This window comes from Lachancea lanzarotensis, scaffold LALA0S02 (assembly GCF_000938715.1).
Source record: "Lachancea lanzarotensis genome assembly LALA0, scaffold LALA0S02, whole genome shotgun sequence".
Classification (NCBI taxonomy): Eukaryota; Fungi; Ascomycota; class Saccharomycetes; order Saccharomycetales; family Saccharomycetaceae; genus Lachancea; species Lachancea lanzarotensis.
The window spans coordinates 291,024-310,498 of record NW_019212880.1 but is presented as its reverse complement, the minus strand read 5'-3'; the positions used below and the strand labels follow the sequence as shown (position 1 = coordinate 310,498).

Genomic DNA, 19,475 nt, shown 5'->3' with positions numbered 1-19,475 from the left:
CTAATGCTTCGCACGTTTTGTAGCCCGCAGTCTCTGCGTAATATCCTGTTTTTCAGATTTGCGTTTTGCGCTGCTAGGTTCATGTTTCTGGCCACCACTTTCTGATGTATTCTCTTTTTCAGATTTAGGTTTCGATAGCTGTTCTTTGAGACCCTTTTCTGCATCTTCCCCATGCTCACGAACAATCGGTTTCTTGTCTTCTTCGGCCTCTTCAACTTTGACATTTGGTATTTTCTCAACGTCAGAATCGTGCTTGACCGCTGAAGGATTTTCATGTGTAAAACTTGGAATGTCTTCGTGTTTTGCCAAAGAAGTGCTGGTTTTGTCTTCTTTTTTGAATAAGTCTCTGATCGGAGCCTTAGCTGGTGCTATGAGGTACTTTCCGTTATTTGACACCTTTCCCACGTCTGTACTAACCTGCCACCATTCCAGCTCATCTTCATTGCATTGTGCCTGGAGAACCTCTTTTAATTCTGACTGATTCCATTGAGTTTTCGACTCATCCAACCATGTATCCCACTGCTTTGACCGCCAGTTTAAGACCACAGGCATTCTTCTATGAAGCCACTCCATGTTAGACGGAGCCGGTGCAGTTATGATTGTGAAAGTGTACAAATCTTCGGACTCGACTCGATCGTACATGCCTGCCAAGAACATTACTTCTCGATCCTTGCGGGTCACATAGTAGGGGATTTTCTTCTTTCCCTTCGTGAGCCATTCATAGTATCCACTTGCAGGCACAACACATCTCTTATAGTTGCTGGGTGCCGTCCACATTTTGCTGCTCGATATATTCTCACAACGGGCATTGAACGTCTTGTAAGGCTGCGATTTGGAAACGTCTTTTACCCAGTGAGGAATGAGCCCCCATTTCATGTCCCGCACTTTTTTGTGGTGTGTATAAACCGGGGCGGTATTGGTTGGTGCCACATTATAAGAAGGTTGAATTCCAGAGGTGTCCTGCTGTCTATTGTTTTCGAACTGAAATCCCAGTTCATGGAAACGTTGGTCAAGTTGACCGGCAGTACAATCAAGAGCGTATCTGCCACACATGATAAGAGGCCTTGGTAGGAGGTTGGGAACCCAAAGCAAACTTTTGATATTTTTGAAGGCCAGAAAATGTGAATACCCTATTTCAGCGGTTTCTACTCGTTGCTTGAAAACAAAGACGTCAACTATCTAGACTTAGTGCGTGCCTCACCTGTTTGGAGTAGTCGCTGTAGAATATCTACTTCAAATTGATGTTAAACCCTTTGGTTATGTTTCTGCAATGGAAGATGGATGAGAGTATGTGCTCAGTACAACTATTAAATCTAATATAGCGATGTCACTAGTCCTATGACTGGTGTTGTCTACAGCAGGGTATTCATTGACGGGGTTGTATCCACCTCTGCATTCTCCCAACAGAAGTAAGTACTTCAAAAGAGAATAATACCTTGTTTCGGCTGTTGCCGACTAGAACTGCCACAGTGCAACGTTGTAGCTTCTTTCAATGCCTATTCTACTTATGAGGTAGTCCTTGAGAGCACGGAAAAGAGACGAAAGCTACATAAATATATAGTTCAGCGAGTAGTTCAGGTAATAAGCTTTGATGCTGCTTGAGCTCTACAAATGTTCTTTCTTAGCTTTCTTGTTCTTCAATCACTGGTCCTCGCCATAGATGTTAGGTTAAAATAATGAAATTTATGTCAAATGTTCATGAACTTAGCAGTTTTTGACAAAAAGCGTCGAAAAAGCGTCATTTTGAACCTCGAAAAAGGTCGCATCATGCTTGCAGCACGATTTGCAGTGAGAAATGGGTTTCGTAGGGCTTCCTACGCTTCTTCCAAGGCCAAATTGCCTTTAGTTCGACATATCACTACGAATTCGTACGGTGCTGCTTTCAAAGCGAACCAGAGCGTTTGGCAGAAATGGCTTTACGGAGTGGGAATGTTTGGTGCACTTTCAGCTGGATTATGGTATTTTTACTGGCCCAGACACACGTTTTCAACCAGTGTGGCGAAAATCTTAAGAAAAGCGTTGTGGGAGGAAAGTGATCGGAAGGACCACGATTATCAGGCTGCCCTCAAATACTACCTGGAGGCGCTGCAGGAATGTGACAAGCTAGAAGTGGATCCTATCAGTGATGAATACACTGGTATTGAGCTGAAAGTGGCCGAAATGTACGAAAGACTGGACATGGGCGACCGTGCCCACGATTTGTATTTGGAAATGCTGTACCGGTATTTCGACGCTTTACATAGTCCGGGGCGTGTTGCGGATAATCTGAGACCGCATTTGATCCAAAAAGATTTGCGCGTACTCATCAAGTCTTTGGAGATGAACAAAGACGTCCAGATCGGAAAACGAAATTTGCTGGCACATCTGTTGTTAGCGCAAGAAGAAGTCCTCAGTCGTTCTCCAGAGCTCAAAAAATACTTTGACAAACGCAAAGAGCGGACCGCAAAGCTGTTTCGAGGAGATACCATGGCAGCCCAACCGCTCGAGTTTCAAAACCTGGTGAACGAGGACAACATCAAGCTGAATGAGGAATCGTACATGATTGTGGACTTGGCAAAAAACAGCAGTGCGTGGGAGCCGTTCAAAGAGGAGTTCTTCACCGCGAGAGATCTTTATACGGCCTACTGTTTGTCTACGCAAGACATCACATCCGCACTAAGCTGCAAACTCACCACTGTGGAGTGGATGGTAATGGCCGATATGCCTCCGGGTCAAATATTACTGTCTCAGGCTAATCTGGGCTCCCTACTATACCTGCAAGGAGAAAATTTTGAATCTAGGATCCATAAGCTGACTTTGCAGCGCGAACAAGCCGCTAACTCTTCCGATGATGACACCATGATAAGAACTTTGCGTCAGCTTCATAAAAACAGAGATTCGTGTTTTGAAATGGCCCACAAGTGCTATGACAGCATTATCAGATTTTCCAAGAAAAACAAAAAGTTGAGGTTCAACGCCAAAGATCTGATGGACCCATCAGCAGCTCACGCTATTGCTCTCTCTATTTACGGAACTGGTGTGATCAGCCTGCATAAACGAAACTGGGCCAAAGCGGAGAGACTCTTGAATGAATCCATAGCTCTTGCCGAAGAAACGAATTTCCAAGAGCTTCTCACCGAAGCCCATCAAGAACTACGCAAAGTTGCAATTGCCAAAGAGGCTGCTGCGTCAAAGTCCACAACCGATACGCCAGCAAACTAGTTGGCGATTCTACCGGGTCAAGATGTCACGATATAAAAAAGTGATCTTGTATATACAAGGTTTATGATTATTCACATAACAAGCATTAACTCTACTCACAAGAGAACTATTGCTCGAGCAATGTGCAACTTATCATTCAGTTGAGCTCTATTGCTTCTTTCGTTTTACCATCCCACAATGATACTGCGACGTACCGGCGCTTTAAAAGTGTATCGAAGCCCGTTTCAGACCCACCTCAGGTTTCTGGCCACAGTACCCATCTCGAAGGCCAAGCACGACATTAAAAAAGTGTTTGATGACCAGCGGTACTGGCGAGATATAAATAACCAGACCTATCGTACGGCAGAATCAAACAATACCAACATTTTTGGCAGATTGAAAAATGCGACCAAAGTCGCTGATAAACTGGAGACCGGCCTTTTTCAAAATCCGTACCTAACGTCAAGTCAGGGACTTCGAAAGTTTAGTCTCAGAACTTTGGAAGAAGCACAACAGCTGGTCGATACCATGCGTTCAGATCACTCTCCACATGGACTTCTGACATACGTTCAAAGACTCGACAGGTTAAGTGACATGCTGTGTCGTGTGATAGATTTGTGCGAGTTCGTAAGGGCTTCGCACCCAGATCCGCATTTCGTTCAGGCTGCACAACTGTGCCATGAAGAGATGTTTGAGTTCATGAACGTTCTGAATACTGACACTTCTCTTTGTGAAGTTCTCAAAGCTGTGCTTGCAGACAAATCCCTCGTGAGCCAACTCAGTGTTGAGGAATTACGGGTGGGGAAAATACTTCTTGAAGATTTTGAAAAATCTGGCATAGATATGGCCCCTGAGATTGGTGAACAGTTCATAACCTTGTCGCAGCAGATCAGCCTTGTAGGACAAGAATTCATTAATAATACAGATTATGCGAAAAACCAAAGCGTGTCCATACCGTGTTCAGATCTTGAAAAGAGCGGAACCAGTAAGATTTTGCTGGATCAACTCTCGCGTGACGCTCGTGGACGTAGCTATAAGATTCCAACCCATGGCTACATACCTTTTGCCATCCTGAGAGGGTGCCCGGATGAGAAGATCAGAATGAAAGTGTGGACCGCGATGCATAGCTGCTCCGACCAACAAATCGTAAGATTGAAGCAGTTGGTGAAGCTAAGGGGGTATTTGGCGCATATCATGGGTAAAGAAAGTTACGCACAATATCAGCTGGAGGGCAAGATGGCAAAATCTCCAGTGTATGTTCGTGGCTTTGTACAATCGTTAGTTGATACTACCAAGCCATTGGCAGTACAAGAGCTTAGAGTTCTTGCAAACTTGAAAAGTGAACATCGTGGTTTGAAAAAGCCGGAGTCTGACTTGGAGGTCTTAGATCTGGTGCGGCCGTGGGATCGCGATTTTTATAGCGCACTGAATGCCCTTCAACAGCAGCGTAAAACTCTCGAGAACGAACAGATCAAGTCATATTTCTCTCTTGGAACAGTCGTACAAGGTCTTTCGAATCTATTCCAAAGTATCTACGGAATCCACTTAGAGCCAGTGGTCAGTGTTCCTGGAGAAACGTGGTCTCCGGAAGTCCGTCGACTCAATGTTGTCAGCGACACCGAAGGTATCATTGGTGTTGTCTATTGCGACCTTTTCGAGCGACAAGGTAAGACTACAAATCCTGCGCATTTCACGGTGTGTTGTTCACGTCAAATATATCCAGAAGAGACAGACTTTTCTACGATTCAAACTGGGCAGCTACAAACAACAGGCGAGAAGTTTCAACTTCCAGTGATCTCACTGGTCTGCAGTTTTGCGCACGAGACTGAATCTGACGAAAGTGCATGTCTGCTGCAGTTGAGCGACGTGGAGACGTTGTTCCATGAGATGGGTCATGCTATGCATTCAATGCTCGGAAGAACTTCGCTGCAAAACATTAGTGGAACGCGTTGCGCGACCGACTTTGTGGAGCTTCCAAGCATTTTGATGGAACATTTTGCTCGCGACCCTCGTGTTCTATCCAGCATTGGTCAACATTACATCACTAATGAGCCTGTGCCACTAGAACTACTCAAATTGAACCAAAACGAATTAAACTACCTACAACACACGGAAACGTACTCTCAAGCCAAAATGGCGATGTTGGACCAGGGTCTTCATTCATCAATCATGCTGACAGACCAGCCTATAAATGTTGTAGAGATGTACCATGATTTGGAGAAGAGACTCGGGGTGCTTAGCGACGACAAAAGTAACTGGTGTGGTCGGTTTGGACATCTTTTTGGATATGGTGCCACTTATTACAGCTATCTGTTTGATAGAGCTATTGCCAGCAAGGTTTGGAGTCACTTGTTCGCTCGTGATCCTTTTAGCAGACAAAATGGCGATAAATTCAAGAATGCTGTCCTCAAATGGGGTGGTTCGAGAGATCCATGGGAATGCATTGCAGATGCACTAGACAACAAAACACTCTCCAATGGAGATGAAAATGCGATGAGATTTATAGGCCGCACAGAGGATATTTAGTGCGGGACGAGGGCCAAAAATTGCAGGAGAGAGCAAGACCTACACCAAAGTAGAGAATGGGTCGCAGTGCAACCTCGAGGAACCTACCTCGAGAAATCTTCAAAAATCAGTATCTTGTAAATAGTGCATAATTGAAGACTAACCGTTGCTTTGCCGTATTCTTGACGCCATAAGTGGGTAAGCCGTTCACGATTGTGATAAAGATGTAAGTGACCATTTTTGGCATCCTTGTTTCTTGATTATTTTTATCTTTTCAAAGAAAAAGAGCCTTGTTGGCGCAATCGGTAGCGCGTATGACTCTTAATCATAAGGTTAGGGGTTCGAGCCCCCTACAGGGCTTCATTATATTTTTTGAATCATCTTATTGACATATATTCACAACTTCCATACCTCTATTTGATGTTACCTGACCAGATAACAACCTAAAAGTACAGGTTTCAATTCTCAACTCAACTCAGACACCATTTTGCGTGGCTCTTGAACCTCAATTCAAGTGCTTCCGAAGTTTTCCAGAATGGGAAGCGAGGCGACGACTTTTATTTTAGATGTGTCACCATCGATGGTTAAGCTAGGGTTTTCTGAGCAAGCAATGGCTTACATAGAATACGTCCTATTTCTTAAAGCTAAAAAACAAAGAAAGACTGATTGGGCGAGCTGCTATCTCGCAAATTGTTCAATGACGCGAAATGACCAGGAAACGGACAATGTCTTCCAGCTACTGCCATTTACGGCGCCTATATCTGCCACTAGGATAATAGAAGCAATACAGGAACTTCAAACCATTATTGACCAACAGTATGCCGATCAGAAGACTGTGAATTCCATGGTCCAAAGTCTTTTGGTTTCCTCTGTTGGCATGCGCGATGAGTTCAACAAGCGTAAGGTGAAAAAACAGATTATGATCTTTACCAATGATCTGGATGGTCTGGACCTTACAGAGCAAGAGCTGGACACTTTGAGACAGGAGCTCGACTGCCGCATAATACTTGTTACTTGTGGCGTTGAGGAGGCAGATGTTGTAAAGCATGAGAAATCCATATGGGAAAAGTGTGTGGACATCATTCCGGGCTCGATACAGATATCAATGACCGAGCTTCTCCAGGAAATCACCACTCCTAATCCTGCAATTGTGAAGCCCGTACGTATTTTCCAAGGGGAGCTGCGGTTGGGAGCACCCATTTTAAAAAATGACGATTCCGATGAGGCTTGCAGCTATACGTCGATAAAAGTAGAGGGATATCCCGCCACAAAGGCGGTTACAAGTCTCAATCGACGTGTTGTTGCCAAAGAAGAGGACAATCATTATGAGCCTGTCAAGGCAATTATAGAATATGAAGCTTTCGATCTCGAAGATGACGACGACGACGAGGATGGCGGTGAGAGAGGCGATGGATTTTCAGATGCGAAAGGAGACATTAGCTCTAGAACTGTATCGATTGCGCGTGATTCAGTAACGAAAGCGTATAGATATGGCACAGACTACGTGGTGCTACCTCCAGCCATCGAATCTGAGCGAATTTACCATACTAGTCCTGGTCTAGATATCCGCGGTTTTGTTGGTCGGGCTGAGATACCCCGACATTATTTGAGCTCGGAGTCTACATTCATACTGCCCGCCATCAAGGAGGGCACACAAGCGGACACTTTGGCACTGACAGCATTGGTTGATTCCATGATACATCAAGATAAAATGGCAATTGCTAGGTACGTTCAGCGGACAGACAGTGAAGTACAAATGTGCTTACTATGCCCGCTTTTGATTTCACAAAAACGTAAAAGCACAGGGACCGATGCAGACCCTAAATCACGAGCTCTAGTGCTGAGTAGACTGCCATTTGCCGAGGATGAGCGTGCTTCAGACTACCCTAGATTAACGCCCGTCTCGACAGATGCCAAACAGCTGCAGAAAAACAAGGAAGTCGATACATTAATGGAAGAGTTTGTCAATTCAAGAGATCTTGGTGAAGGCCTGGGTGCTACTTGGTACTCCACGCCGCTGTACCAGCCTGTTGATGCTTCGATAACTACAGACTCGACGTTGCCACTGCCAAACAAAGAGCGGTCGCGTGATACGGAAGTTTATGCAACTCCTGCGATAGGTATACACCGGATGCAGCAGATCCTGGTCGAGTATATGCATCAGAGGATTGTGCGTAAGTCGGAAAAGTTCGAAGTTCCAGGACTTCCTAGCATTTACGACAAGCTACTGAATCCAAAGTTTGACAACACAGAAATTCCCACTCAGAAGCTACAAGAACGAGTAGCAATAAAACTGAATAACACCAAGCCTTCGGGCAATCCTTATTCCGATGAACAGCAGGATGAAGACGAAGAGTTCTACGATATACCAACTCTGGAGAGTTTACTTGCAAGGGGGAAGTCTTAAAAGAAAAACTCCATGTCATGTGCTTTGTGCGTGATAATCACATGTCTGAGAATTTCCTAAATTGAATTGGAAACAAGCCTGACCCGACAAAGGAACAGCGAGGGATTGCCGGAACTGGATGAGATCCAAGTATAAAAAGGGCATTGCAACCAACTTATACCCCGCGAATAGGGGCTTACTCGTCATCCTTTAACAAAAAGCTTCACTGAATAGCTAACTAAAGAAATTCGAACGGTTTCTTGATTTACTACACCTACAAGAGAATTGGAACCTGTGTTCACAGCAGAGAGCGGAAACATTTTCGAACTGATTTTGAAGAAACTTGATTGACAAGTCTAAAATGTCACCATCGATTGAGACCGTAGCCACTAAGGCATATCATGATCAAAAGCCGGGTACTTCTGGTCTACGTAAAAAGACCAAAGTTTTTATGAATGAACCGCATTATACCGAAAACTTCATTCAGGCTATCCTGGAAGCAATCCCAGAAGGAAGCGAAAATGCAACCCTTGTGGTGGGAGGCGATGGTAGGTTCTATAACAATGAGGTTGTGCAGCTTATTGCTGCAATTTCTGCTGCAAACGGGGTCAGAAAATTAATCTTGGGTCAGAACGGAATTTTGTCAACGCCCGCTGCATCGCACATTATTCGCTCGTACCACGAAAAATGTACCGGAGGTATCATTTTGACCGCGTCTCACAATCCAGGTGGTCCTGAAAATGACTTTGGAATAAAGTACAACTTGAGTAATGGTGGACCAGCACCAGAATCTGTCACCAATGCGATCTACGAAAAATCGAAGCAGCTCACAAGTTACAAGATTGTTAAGAATTTCCCAAAGGTCGACATCTCCACAATCGGCACAGACAATGACTACGCAGGCCTTTTGGTCGACGTTGTGAGCTCCACCGCTGACTACGTGGCCTTCATGAAGTCCATTTTCGATTTTGACTTGATCAAGCGCTTTATTGATGTGCAAAGGTCAACAAAGGGTTTCAAAATCTTGTTTGATTCTTTGAATGGTGTTACCGGGCCTTACGGAAAGTCCATTTTCGTAGATGAATTTGGATTGCCTGCAGAGGAAGTTTTGCAAAATTACATTCCTCAGCCAGACTTTGGCGGTTTGCATCCAGATCCCAATTTGACGTATGCTCACACTTTGGTTGAGAGGGTAGACAGGGAGAAAATTGCGTTTGGTGCCGCCTCTGATGGTGACGGTGACAGGAATATGATCTACGGATATGGACCTGCGTTTGTTTCTCCAGGTGACTCGGTTGCCATTATCGCAGAATATGCGGCAGAAATCCCATATTTCAAAAAGCAGGGTATATACGGGTTAGCACGTTCATTCCCTACATCTGCTGCCATTGACCGTGTGGCTAAGGCTCAGGGCTTGGACTGTTACGAAGTGCCTACGGGTTGGAAATTTTTCTGTGCACTCTTTGATGCAAAAAAATTGTCAATCTGTGGCGAGGAGTCCTTTGGTACCGGTTCTAACCATGTAAGAGAAAAGGACGGTGTGTGGGCCGTTGTTGCATGGCTGAATATTCTGGCTATTTACGACAGAGATCACCCTGGTAGTGACGTGTCGATCAAGACCATCCAGGACAATTTCTGGAAAAAGTACGGTAGAACCTTTTTCACACGTTACGATTTCGAGCAAGTGTCGAGTGAAGCCGCTAACAAGGTGCTGGACGTTCTAGACACGCTTGTGAAGAACCAGAAAACGACTATTGGGAAACCGTTTGCAGGCGAGCCAAGCTTGACAGTGACTGAAGCCGGTGACTTTAGCTACACTGATTTGGACGGTTCTGTATCCGAGCACCAGGGGCTATATGCTAAGCTGTCTAACGGGTGCCGTTTCGTGGTGAGACTTTCGGGCACTGGATCTTCGGGCGCCACCATTAGGTTGTATGTTGAGCGTTACAGCGACGATGCCTCCCAGTATTCTTTGAACGCTGACAAGTTTTTGGCAGATGACATCCAAGGCATTTTGAAATTTTTGAAATTCAAAGAATTCCTCGGCACCGACGAACCAACAGTCAAGACATAAGCAAGCCCATTAGATCGCTTTCAAATCGTTTTGCTACGATTTATTTCCTATGGATTCTGCAAGTTTTCCGCTTGAACTTAAACAAAGCATTATTTACCAAACATAACGCACGCAATGACACCTAAAGCAGAACTGTGTGATCATCATCTGTGCATTTGAATCTCAATACAACGAGCTTAATGGAAACTAACCCATAGCCCAAATCCTAGACTCTGTCCATATATTCGTCGTCCAAGTAACGGTCATTTTTGAGACGTCAGTGACTTTCTCGACCAATGTAGCTAGTTCAGAAAATCATGAACTTTTCTCCCTTCGTACGTCGCGATTAGATTTGACGAAAACAATGATAATATTGAAATTAGGTATAAGAATAACGCATCTCAACTGTTCAACGGCCCTATTGTTTCCATCAACACTCGAAGATGTACTCGTGGAAGATCGCTAATAAGTTTAAGTTTGGTCGTTCGAAAGAGGACAAAGAACGGGAAAAGGAAAAAGAACGGGAAAAGTCCAAGGACAAGGAGAAACATGGGTTTTTCCATCATAAAGGTCATCGCAGTGAATCGCCATACAGGGAGCCTCCAAGAGACTCAGCCGACCGAAAGGAAACTATAGTTGCTTCTACATCACTTATAGCGCCTGTGAGACTCTCTACGGATGTCAACAAATACTCTACAACCAATTCCTCGATATCCACGGGAAGAGACTCACAAAGGACCACCGGCGAGTTTGACGATTATGTGGCAGATTCTAACGGTGGAAGAAATGAGCTCGACCAGGCGTACAGTACCGGCGACGATGAAAGCGCAGATTTTGGCAGGGACTCAAGTAGGATCAGTGGATCCGGTAATTCTTCCACGACACAGGATGAAACAGGAACCAACGCGGAACCACTTTTTTCAGGTATCATGACAGTCAAAGTTTATGGTGGTGAGGGTTTCAAACTGCCCGTTCCAATCACGTCAAATGTTCAGATTTTGAAAAAGCTTTTGAGTTCCGGGGTGATCCATCAGTCAGCAGAGGAACCAGGCGTCGATCAGCTGATTTCGTCTTTGTCTCAATTAAAGCTCGAAGAAAACGGTGATGAAGAGAACTTGATAGAAGGAGACGTAGCTACGCGTTTTATCCCTGCCACAATTACGTTGCCAAGCTCAACGGATTTGAATCCGCTGTTGTATTTCACTATCGAGTTCGATAATACTGTCGCGAGCATCGAGCCAGAATCAGGCACAATCTCCAACCTAAATTTTAACAAGATTTCCACATTTGATGTGACCCGGAAACTGCCTTTTTTGAAGATTGATGTCCTGGCCCGTATTCCCTCGATTTTGTTACCGTCCAAGGCATGGCAACAATCGAATTCGTCCGATCCACATATTCGCGACGTACTTGATCGCATCAACAGCAATCAAGACATTCACCTGGACTCTTACAATTTGCCGTTGACTCTAGATTTCAATTCAGCAACAAGTTTCCGACTCTACAATCATCAATGGGTCAGTCTCGAAAGGGGCAACGGTAAGCTCAACGTGAGTGTTGACTATAAACCTGCCACCAATAGATCTTTAAGCATTGACGATTTTGATCTGCTCAAAGTGATCGGTAAGGGCTCTTTCGGCAAAGTCATGCAGGTGAGGAAAAAGGATACGAACAAAGTATATGCTTTGAAGGCGATCCGCAAGTCTTATATCGTTTCTAAGTCCGAAGTTGTGCATACTTTGGCAGAAAGAACTGTGCTGGCTCGTGTTGACAATCCATTCATTGTACCACTGAAATTCACCTTCCAATCTCCCGATAAGCTGTATATCGTGCTTGCTTTCATCAATGGGGGTGAATTATTCTACCATCTCCAAAGGGAGGGTCGATTCTCGCTATCAAGAGCACGGTTTTATGCTGCGGAGCTGCTATGTGCCTTGGAAACTTTGCATAATCTCGACGTGATATATCGAGATCTAAAGCCTGAGAATATTTTGCTAGATCATCAGGGGCACATTGCCTTGTGCGATTTCGGGCTGTGCAAGCTGAACATGAAAGGTCAAGACAAGACAAATACGTTTTGCGGGACCCCTGAGTATTTGGCGCCTGAATTGCTGTTGGGCCAGGGCTACTCGAAAGTGGTTGATTGGTGGACCCTAGGTGTGCTTTTGTATGAGATGCTTACAGGATTACCACCATATTACGACGAAGATGTGCCAAAGATGTACAAGAAGATTTTACAGGAGCCGCTACGGTTCCCGGACGGCTTTGACAAAGACGCCAAAGACTTACTTATCAGTCTCTTGAGCAGGGATCCAAAGCGCAGATTGGGATTCAACGGCGCTGAAGAGATCAAATCTCATGCATTTTTCAGCCAGCTCAACTGGAAGCGTTTGTGGATGAAGGGATACATTCCGCCATACAAACCACCTGTGATGAGCTCACTGGACACCAGTAATTTTGATCAAGAATTTACAAAAGAACTACCGGTAGACAGCGTGGTGAACGATTTTCTGAGCGAAAGCGTGCAGCAGCAGTTTGGAGGCTGGACCTATGTGGGTAGTGAGCAATTGGGAAGAAGTGTAAGATGAGCCTGGGATATTTGTGTGTGTATGTATCATTTATACAGATACATAGAAGCTCAAGAGTCACGTGCTGAGAAAGAGACTGGATCTCCGGACTTACGTAATCGACTCGAGTACTTTGTCGAAATTGTCGGTATGGTGTGCCTACCCAATAACTAAAATATCGAATTCCTCTCAGCTAGTGTAGTAGGTACTGTCTGATGACATGGTATTTTACATTACAGTTTGTCTATTGGTAACCAATATTGAACTCTAACTGTCAACGCACACCACTTGGTCTAGGTCTCGTGTACCTTGGATAGGAAAAGACACCATACGTGCGTAATGATGAGTTTTCAAGAGAATTCGATTCTGTCAAAACTGTCGACCCCGAATGTAAGAGCTTTCCACAGTACACAGCATTGTCTGGATCTGCTGGTGACAACACCTCCGAAATGTCTATCACTTTGTGAGTGAACAATCTAATGAATCTGAATCGTTCCAAATGACTCCAATAAGTAACTTACATCAGAGTATCTGCACTTAATGAAGAAGAACAGTTCGATGGCCAGAAAAAACACAACCTCGATCTAAATTTAAATCCTTGTAACCACGCCAGATCCAAACTTCCATTGAGGAAGCCGTTACCCATACATACGTGTAAGCCAACTATTCGTCTCACGTTTTCGTCACTACATACGACACAATTTCTTGATAGATGTTCACGTGACTCTTATATCACGTTATCTCTTTTTTCTATTCTTACGTAAGCACTTCACTTTATTCCCTTTTTGAAAAAAAATTCTAAAATCTATCTCATCTCATCTCATCGGTATCCAACCAATTCGACTTAAACTCCACCTCCAAACCGTCAACGCAAAGTCTAATTCCTTAGCTTTAGTCCTTTCCAGCACTGCTAAAAATGATGGCTATTGAACAGTCTTCAAAGCGGAGTTCAGACTCGCCCGGGGTCGCTGTGGATGGCAAGAAACGACGGGTGGAATTCGCCGATGAGGTGATGATCCACAGCGAAAACGGCGAAAACCATACCAATAAGGAGTTTTCTGCAAAACTGTATCACAACTTTGTGCTGAGCGCGATCAAAGATCTCGATAGGGTATGTTACTTCGGTCAAAAACAATAAAGTGTCATTGATTGTTGTTCGACCCAATATACTAACAAGCACAGAACGATGCATCTCAAATGAACTCGCTAGCTTCGCAGCTTTCGCTGCCTAGAACACATCCCGATTGCATTTCGCAGGAGAATTTAACTGTACTTCTGCGAACCTTGTCCTACAATGTGAGCAAATTGGACTCACAACTGTGCACACCTTTGATCCAGGCCATCGTCAACTTCGAGAAGTGGTGGGAGCTTCCCCAGGCTTCTCTAGGTACGTATATATTTTTCATTAAAATTCTGTGCTCCAGCTTGCCTAAGTGGTGGCAAGATGTGTCGCTCCCATTGATCGCCAATTTCACTCTGCCTGTGGATAAAACCGATCAACATCATCAAATGCTCAAGTACTTCCTTCGCACGATACCCACATCGATCGGATTCATCGATTCCTACATTTCCCGGTTTTTCCCCAATAAAAACGACTCTAAGAGAAATTTGGTCAACTATGCGGCAAACGTTTTGCAGCTAACGGATTACTGCAACGAGTTAAGATTTCAATCGTGGTCGTTGGTTATTGAAAAGGTGATATCGATTGACGTTGAACTTCAAAACGAATTAGACGAACTAGACGATGAAGTTGAAAATGACATTGATGACGAAATTGTCGACGACGACGATGACGACGATGGTGATGACGACAACGATGCTGACGACGACGATGCCGATAACGGGCACGACAAGGATACAGATGCAATCCAAAATCTTGATAATGCTAGCGACAACGATTCTGACAATGATTTCAACGATGACCTCATGGACGGTCAGGAAGAGTATAACGTTGTTGTTACGCAAAACATAAAACAGCTCTCGTCAAAACTAGACGCAATTCTCTCGCTCATAACCAAACGTCTGTCGCAATCTTTGACGGCAGAGAGTATAGAAAATGGAGACGGTGTCAACATTTTCAACACTCTGATAAGCCTGTTCAAGTCGCACGTTCTTCCGACTTACTATACCCGTTCCATCCAGTACGTTTTATTTCATGTTTCACAACAGCAGTTGGAACTCATGGATGCGTTCTTAGTAACGCTCATCGATATCGCATTTTCCCCCAACGAGACCATTGAAAAAAGAATAAAATCATTGCAGTACATTGGTTCCTTCATTGCCAGAGCTAAGAAGTTATCACACACTCAGATCATCTTTGTTGCGAGCTACTTAATCTCTTGGCTCAACCGTTATGTTTTGGAAAGAGAAGAGGAAGTTGAACAGAATGGAGGCGTCGAGAGATTCAAGCATTTCTACGCCGCTTTTCAAGCATTATGCTATGTCTTCTGCTTTAGGCATGCAACCTTCAGAGACGGTGACAATTGGGAATGTGATCTGGACAAGTTTTTTCAAAGAATGGTGTTGTCCAAATTCAATCCACTCAAGTACTGTAATGAAAATGTCATGATGATGTTTGCTCGTATCGCTCAGCATGAGGGTGTTGCATACTGTTTTGGCATCATCGAAAATAATAACAATGAGAGACTCAAAGGTATAATGGGCAAGTCAGATACTCGAAACTCGGGTGCAGCGGTTAGTCGTTGGTCTCTGGCTACCCGCCAACAGTTCATCGATCTCCAAAGTTATTTCCCGTACGATCCACTTTTCCTCAAGAGCTACAAGCGAATGATGAAAGACTACTACATTGAATGGAATGAGGTTAGTCGGGATTATGAAAGTGATGACAGTGATGAGGTCGATGACGCTAAAAGCATATAGGTACCTAAAATTAAAACATTTGCATCCTGATATACTTCTCAAAGCGCGGGCAGTAACTTACTTCCGCTTTCAAGGCTCATCGTGGTACAGCCATTTTCCGTGCCAAAAAAACCAACAGTATTGAATAGACGTAGATAGTAGATTAAAAAACAGCTATGTCTACTCAGTACACACCCCAAATTCACCCCTGTGCTCTGACCTATGCACTATCAGGAAGCGTATTGCTGCCCCTCATTGTATGTGTAATATCAGTGTTTTCATCCGATGCTGTTATAAGAGCTCTTTCACTGTCAATACTCGGTATTTCTGTAGTTGCAGAATCTGTCATAAGACCTGTGGTACCTTGAGGCTGGTTAGGAGTGGTTCTGTCACTTGCGTCAGTAGCAGTGCCCTGACCGGCAGATGAGCTACCAACTTCCTGGCACCAATATCTGTGGTAGCTCCACGACTGCAGTTGACATTCCCTTGAACAATACTTGGTCCTTTTGCAACGGCGACATTTGGCAAATCTCTTTGGGTAATCCTCCCATTTACCGCAAGCAAAGTTGGCACATTGTCTGACTCCGGTGCTCTCATTTTTCCTACAAGAATTTCTCATAATGACCGAACTCCAGTAAGTCATGTCCCTCTCATTTTCCTTTTTAACCGTAAATCGTTCCACCAGTGGAAATAAATTGAGATGAGGTGCATTAGCTATATGGAGGAAAGTCTCCTCATCCAATGATTTATCCAGAGTATTATAGTTCCATTTGGAATCAAACTCTTCCTTCAATAGCCTCATCCGCTCTTGAACCCCCGACGAATCCCTTTTGTTCTTCTGCACCGCAGAAGAATGATTGTTTCTGTTTTGGAAAGAAATCTGACCACCGATTTTTTCGCATCTTTGTTTCATGTCCAAAAAAAATGGATCTTCTGAATCAACGCCCATTTCACCACGTTTAAGTTCTGGCATTCCTATAGCTTCGTCGTCAGACCCACAGTTAGGATGCTGAACATGGTTTGCTAGAGATATTCTCAGTGATGAGATGTCCAGCGCTCTCACGCGGGTTTTCCAGGCGATTGACAAGACATTTCGCAGCGAAAGTGACTTAACGAGATGCACTTTCTGTAAATGTGGTTTCATGTGCGTATATTTCGAAATGAATGCAAGTAGTTGTAATGACCAGATGACATCATCACCCTTGGGCACGATTTTGCCCCATGAAAAAGCTCTCGGTATCGAAACCACAATGTTATCATAAGAGTCAGTTTCAGTGTTACTGGCGTCTTGAGTATCGGCGTTGGATTCCCATAGTTCTGCAAAACTGGTACCCAATTGTGTGACGACAGGCTTGCTCAGAGCTTTATACTTTCGAATCAGACTGTCCAAATCCACCTCCTTTGATAAATCCCAGTCATTTTTAAAATCCAGGTGTTTGATATCCAGCATCAGTGGCACGTCATCGATAAAGTCGAAGCCCTTCTCGAGTAGAAGATAATTGTCGAGTACGGTGGCGAGAATGGGGATGACCCCAGAAGAGACCACCTGTTTCCGTATTTGTTCCGTACCTCTTGTTCCTGTAAGCACTAAACACTGAAATGCAAGCGTCCACTTCCATGCTATCATAGCCAGCTTTCGTTCTCTCTCTACTCTTTGAACAACATTCAGATTGTCCTCCAGCCGCATATTAGGCCATTCATCGAGTGGAATGTAACAATCGTGTAAAATCGAAACCAACCTGATCAATGCACCGTCATTTGCCACAGTTTCCCGCACTTTGGCAGAGTTAGACGTGAGATATGTTAGATGGTTAAGCGAGTTTATCAATGGAATTTCTGAGTTGCAGTCCAAACCTCTTCTGTCATAAACGCTGGACGTTATGGTCACACAAGACCTATTCAGTGGAACGCATCGATGGTTCGAATCTCGCATTATCAACTATGATGCTCTTGAAATTACGGTCTTGTCTGTTGTTTGCCTGTTTAACCGTTGAGTTCTCAAAAGATGTGATGATGATATATATAATTCACACGTTAAAGCCAGCTGCAATCTTTAAAAGACAAACCTACAACAAAAAGGGCACAAATAGCAGAGGCTAGTGGCGTCATTCGATTGTGCTATGTTTGAAATCAAGCTCAATGATAAGTTGATGGAAATTCTAGAGCCATTGAAGGACCAAAATCCCGAAATTCAGAAGTTTTTGCAAACCAAAAGTATTCCAATGAAGGCTTTGTTGGCATTAAGGAAAGAAAAGTTAGGACACATGCAGGTCAGCCAAGCCCTACGTCCCTTAAAGTTCAGCTTCAAGTCACGACCCGTTCGTGGTTCTGAATATAGTGAAACGTTCAAAAATCATTTAGATCGTCTACGACATGAATTAGACGAGAAAGAATATCAGGAGATGGTCAGGCGCGATGGACTCACAGCATCCCACGACGAGGAAAATCTCACACCGGCCCAAATGAATAAACAGGTTAAGGAACAGATTACCACCGTTTTCAACATTTTGCTTTCGGTGGTCTCGGTTGTTTTTGCAGCATGGTACTGGTCAGGCTCCTCTTCGGGAATGCAACCACAGAATAGAATATTCTTGTGTCTGTTCAGTGGGATTCTGGTTTTGGTGGCCGAAGTGGTAGTTTATAATAGCTATCTGCAAAAGATCGACGATGCCAGGACGAAAGAGAGAAGCAAGCGGGAGGTCAAGAAAATCGTAGGACAAATTTAGATTGCTGTTGCCCTATCTTTCATCCTCTCAAAATTATCGACACGGCCTGGGGCGGCTCTGGTAAATCTTCATAAGACACCTTTTTGTGTTTGAAGGGAAGCAAGTTTTTCTTCAGCAAATTGAACACCTGGGACCTTAGTGGTGTGTTTGCCAATTGTCGACGTTGCAAGCACGTCAAGAAACTCCATTTGACGAGCATGATGAAAAACTCTATAAATCCGAAATCTGGCCATAAGGTGTTTGTGAACTCGACAACGCCGTTTTCGTGCACTTGCCACAACATATAATCGGATAACCTGGTGTGACCGCTGGTTCGGATCAAAATATCGCACTTGTTTGAGTAGTTTCCCAAAAACATGCTGTTAGTGAAGTTTTCGACATCAATATCTTCTACGGGTTGACCGTGATACTTGCAGCGTTCTGCTGCGTCATAAACCGCATGGTATATCTCGTTTCGCGACGTATAAGGGAAACACACGTAGAGAACCATTGAATCACTGGCCTCCGTCATTCTTTCAACATGCGTAATTTTGTCGTTGAGGGCTTTCGAAATCAGTGACCTTTCTCCCACAACTCGCACTCGAACGCCAAAAAGCTCACTTTCTCGGTCTAATGCTCTTCGCGCAACCTCGTCAAGTTTTTCAGCTAGCATCGATGTCAAAAGTTCCACTTCCTCACGCGGACGATTGAAATTCTCGATCGAAAACGCGTATGCAGATACTGTTTTGACCCCCAGGTTCTTGCACGAAGCCAGCAAGCTAAGCAACGTCCAAGCACCAGCTTCATGGCCCGATTTCGTGGGTAGATTGAGAGACTTGGCGTACCTTCTGTTACCGTCCATAATGAATGAGACGTGTCGTGGCACTGGTCCCACTTGTAAGATACGAAGTAGCATATTCTGTACCTGAAACACGATCCAATGAATCCAACTTAACTCCAAGATACACGACCACACCCATATTTTCAATGCATGCAAATACTGTCGAACTGAGTGGTAACTCCACCAAATGGGCGGGTTTGGTCTTCTTTGTCTAGTCTGTTTCTGAAGATGTCTCAGTTCTTTCTCGACGCGTTCCACGGCTTCCGCAGCCCGTTCTTGCTCTGCTGCCATTGTTGTCGAATACCAAGTGCAATTCTAACTCCTATGAGCTCTTCCAACGTGTGTGAGAGCTTTCAGAACTAAATCGAAGTAGTTGTTA

At 44.2% G+C, this 19,475-nt stretch overlaps 10 protein-coding genes and 1 non-coding gene across 11 annotated transcripts; 8 read left to right on the top strand and 3 right to left on the bottom strand.

Annotated features, from left to right (window-relative positions):
- On the bottom strand, positions 1 to 1,053 carry LALA0_S02e03554g (LALA0S02e03554g1_1; the record flags this gene model as incomplete). The annotated part of the gene is made up of 1 exon (XM_022773695.1): positions 1 to 1,053. One exon carries the CDS (start codon positions 1,051 to 1,053, stop codon positions 1 to 3), a length of 1,053 nt encoding a protein of 350 aa, XP_022627196.1.
- Positions 1,054 to 1,767: 714 nt separating this feature from the next.
- LALA0_S02e03532g (LALA0S02e03532g1_1) lies at positions 1,768 to 3,201 on the top strand (the record flags this gene model as incomplete). Its single annotated transcript, XM_022773694.1, has 1 exon — positions 1,768 to 3,201. One exon carries the CDS (start codon positions 1,768 to 1,770, stop codon positions 3,199 to 3,201), a length of 1,434 nt encoding a protein of 477 aa, XP_022627195.1.
- Positions 3,202 to 3,378: 177 nt separating this feature from the next.
- OCT1 (LALA0S02e03510g1_1) lies at positions 3,379 to 5,706 on the top strand (the record flags this gene model as incomplete). The annotated part of the gene is made up of 1 exon (XM_022773693.1): positions 3,379 to 5,706. One exon carries the CDS (start codon positions 3,379 to 3,381, stop codon positions 5,704 to 5,706), a length of 2,328 nt encoding a protein of 775 aa, XP_022627194.1.
- Positions 5,707 to 5,972: 266 nt separating this feature from the next.
- LALA0_S02e03488r lies at positions 5,973 to 6,045 on the top strand. The gene has a single exon. It is a non-coding gene; the product is annotated as a tRNA-Lys (tRNA).
- A 175-nt stretch (positions 6,046 to 6,220) lies between these two features.
- YKU80 (LALA0S02e03466g1_1) lies at positions 6,221 to 8,092 on the top strand (the record flags this gene model as incomplete). The annotated part of the gene is made up of 1 exon (XM_022773692.1): positions 6,221 to 8,092. The coding sequence occupies one exon, from the start codon at positions 6,221 to 6,223 to the stop codon at positions 8,090 to 8,092; it is 1,872 nt and encodes a 623-aa protein (XP_022627193.1).
- Positions 8,093 to 8,432: 340 nt separating this feature from the next.
- LALA0_S02e03444g (LALA0S02e03444g1_1) lies at positions 8,433 to 10,145 on the top strand (the record flags this gene model as incomplete). Its single annotated transcript, XM_022773691.1, has 1 exon — positions 8,433 to 10,145. The coding sequence occupies one exon, from the start codon at positions 8,433 to 8,435 to the stop codon at positions 10,143 to 10,145; it is 1,713 nt and encodes a 570-aa protein (XP_022627192.1).
- Positions 10,146 to 10,567: 422 nt separating this feature from the next.
- On the top strand, positions 10,568 to 12,712 carry YPK1 (LALA0S02e03422g1_1; the record flags this gene model as incomplete). Its single annotated transcript, XM_022773690.1, has 1 exon — positions 10,568 to 12,712. One exon carries the CDS (start codon positions 10,568 to 10,570, stop codon positions 12,710 to 12,712), a length of 2,145 nt encoding a protein of 714 aa, XP_022627191.1.
- Positions 12,713 to 13,607: 895 nt separating this feature from the next.
- Positions 13,608 to 15,571, top strand: RRN3 (LALA0S02e03400g1_1; the record flags this gene model as incomplete). Its single annotated transcript, XM_022773689.1, has 2 exons — positions 13,608 to 13,802; positions 13,874 to 15,571. 2 exons carry the CDS (start codon positions 13,608 to 13,610, stop codon positions 15,569 to 15,571), a joined length of 1,893 nt encoding a protein of 630 aa, XP_022627190.1.
- A 199-nt stretch (positions 15,572 to 15,770) lies between these two features.
- Positions 15,771 to 17,483, bottom strand: MUB1 (LALA0S02e03378g1_1; the record flags this gene model as incomplete). Its single annotated transcript, XM_022773688.1, has 1 exon — positions 15,771 to 17,483. One exon carries the CDS (start codon positions 17,481 to 17,483, stop codon positions 15,771 to 15,773), a length of 1,713 nt encoding a protein of 570 aa, XP_022627189.1.
- A 187-nt stretch (positions 17,484 to 17,670) lies between these two features.
- Positions 17,671 to 18,276, top strand: VPH2 (LALA0S02e03356g1_1; the record flags this gene model as incomplete). The annotated part of the gene is made up of 1 exon (XM_022773686.1): positions 17,671 to 18,276. One exon carries the CDS (start codon positions 17,671 to 17,673, stop codon positions 18,274 to 18,276), a length of 606 nt encoding a protein of 201 aa, XP_022627188.1.
- Positions 18,277 to 18,295: 19 nt separating this feature from the next.
- SRT1 (LALA0S02e03334g1_1) lies at positions 18,296 to 19,387 on the bottom strand (the record flags this gene model as incomplete). Its single annotated transcript, XM_022773685.1, has 1 exon — positions 18,296 to 19,387. The coding sequence occupies one exon, from the start codon at positions 19,385 to 19,387 to the stop codon at positions 18,296 to 18,298; it is 1,092 nt and encodes a 363-aa protein (XP_022627187.1).
- Between the last annotated feature and the right edge of the window lie 88 nt (positions 19,388 to 19,475).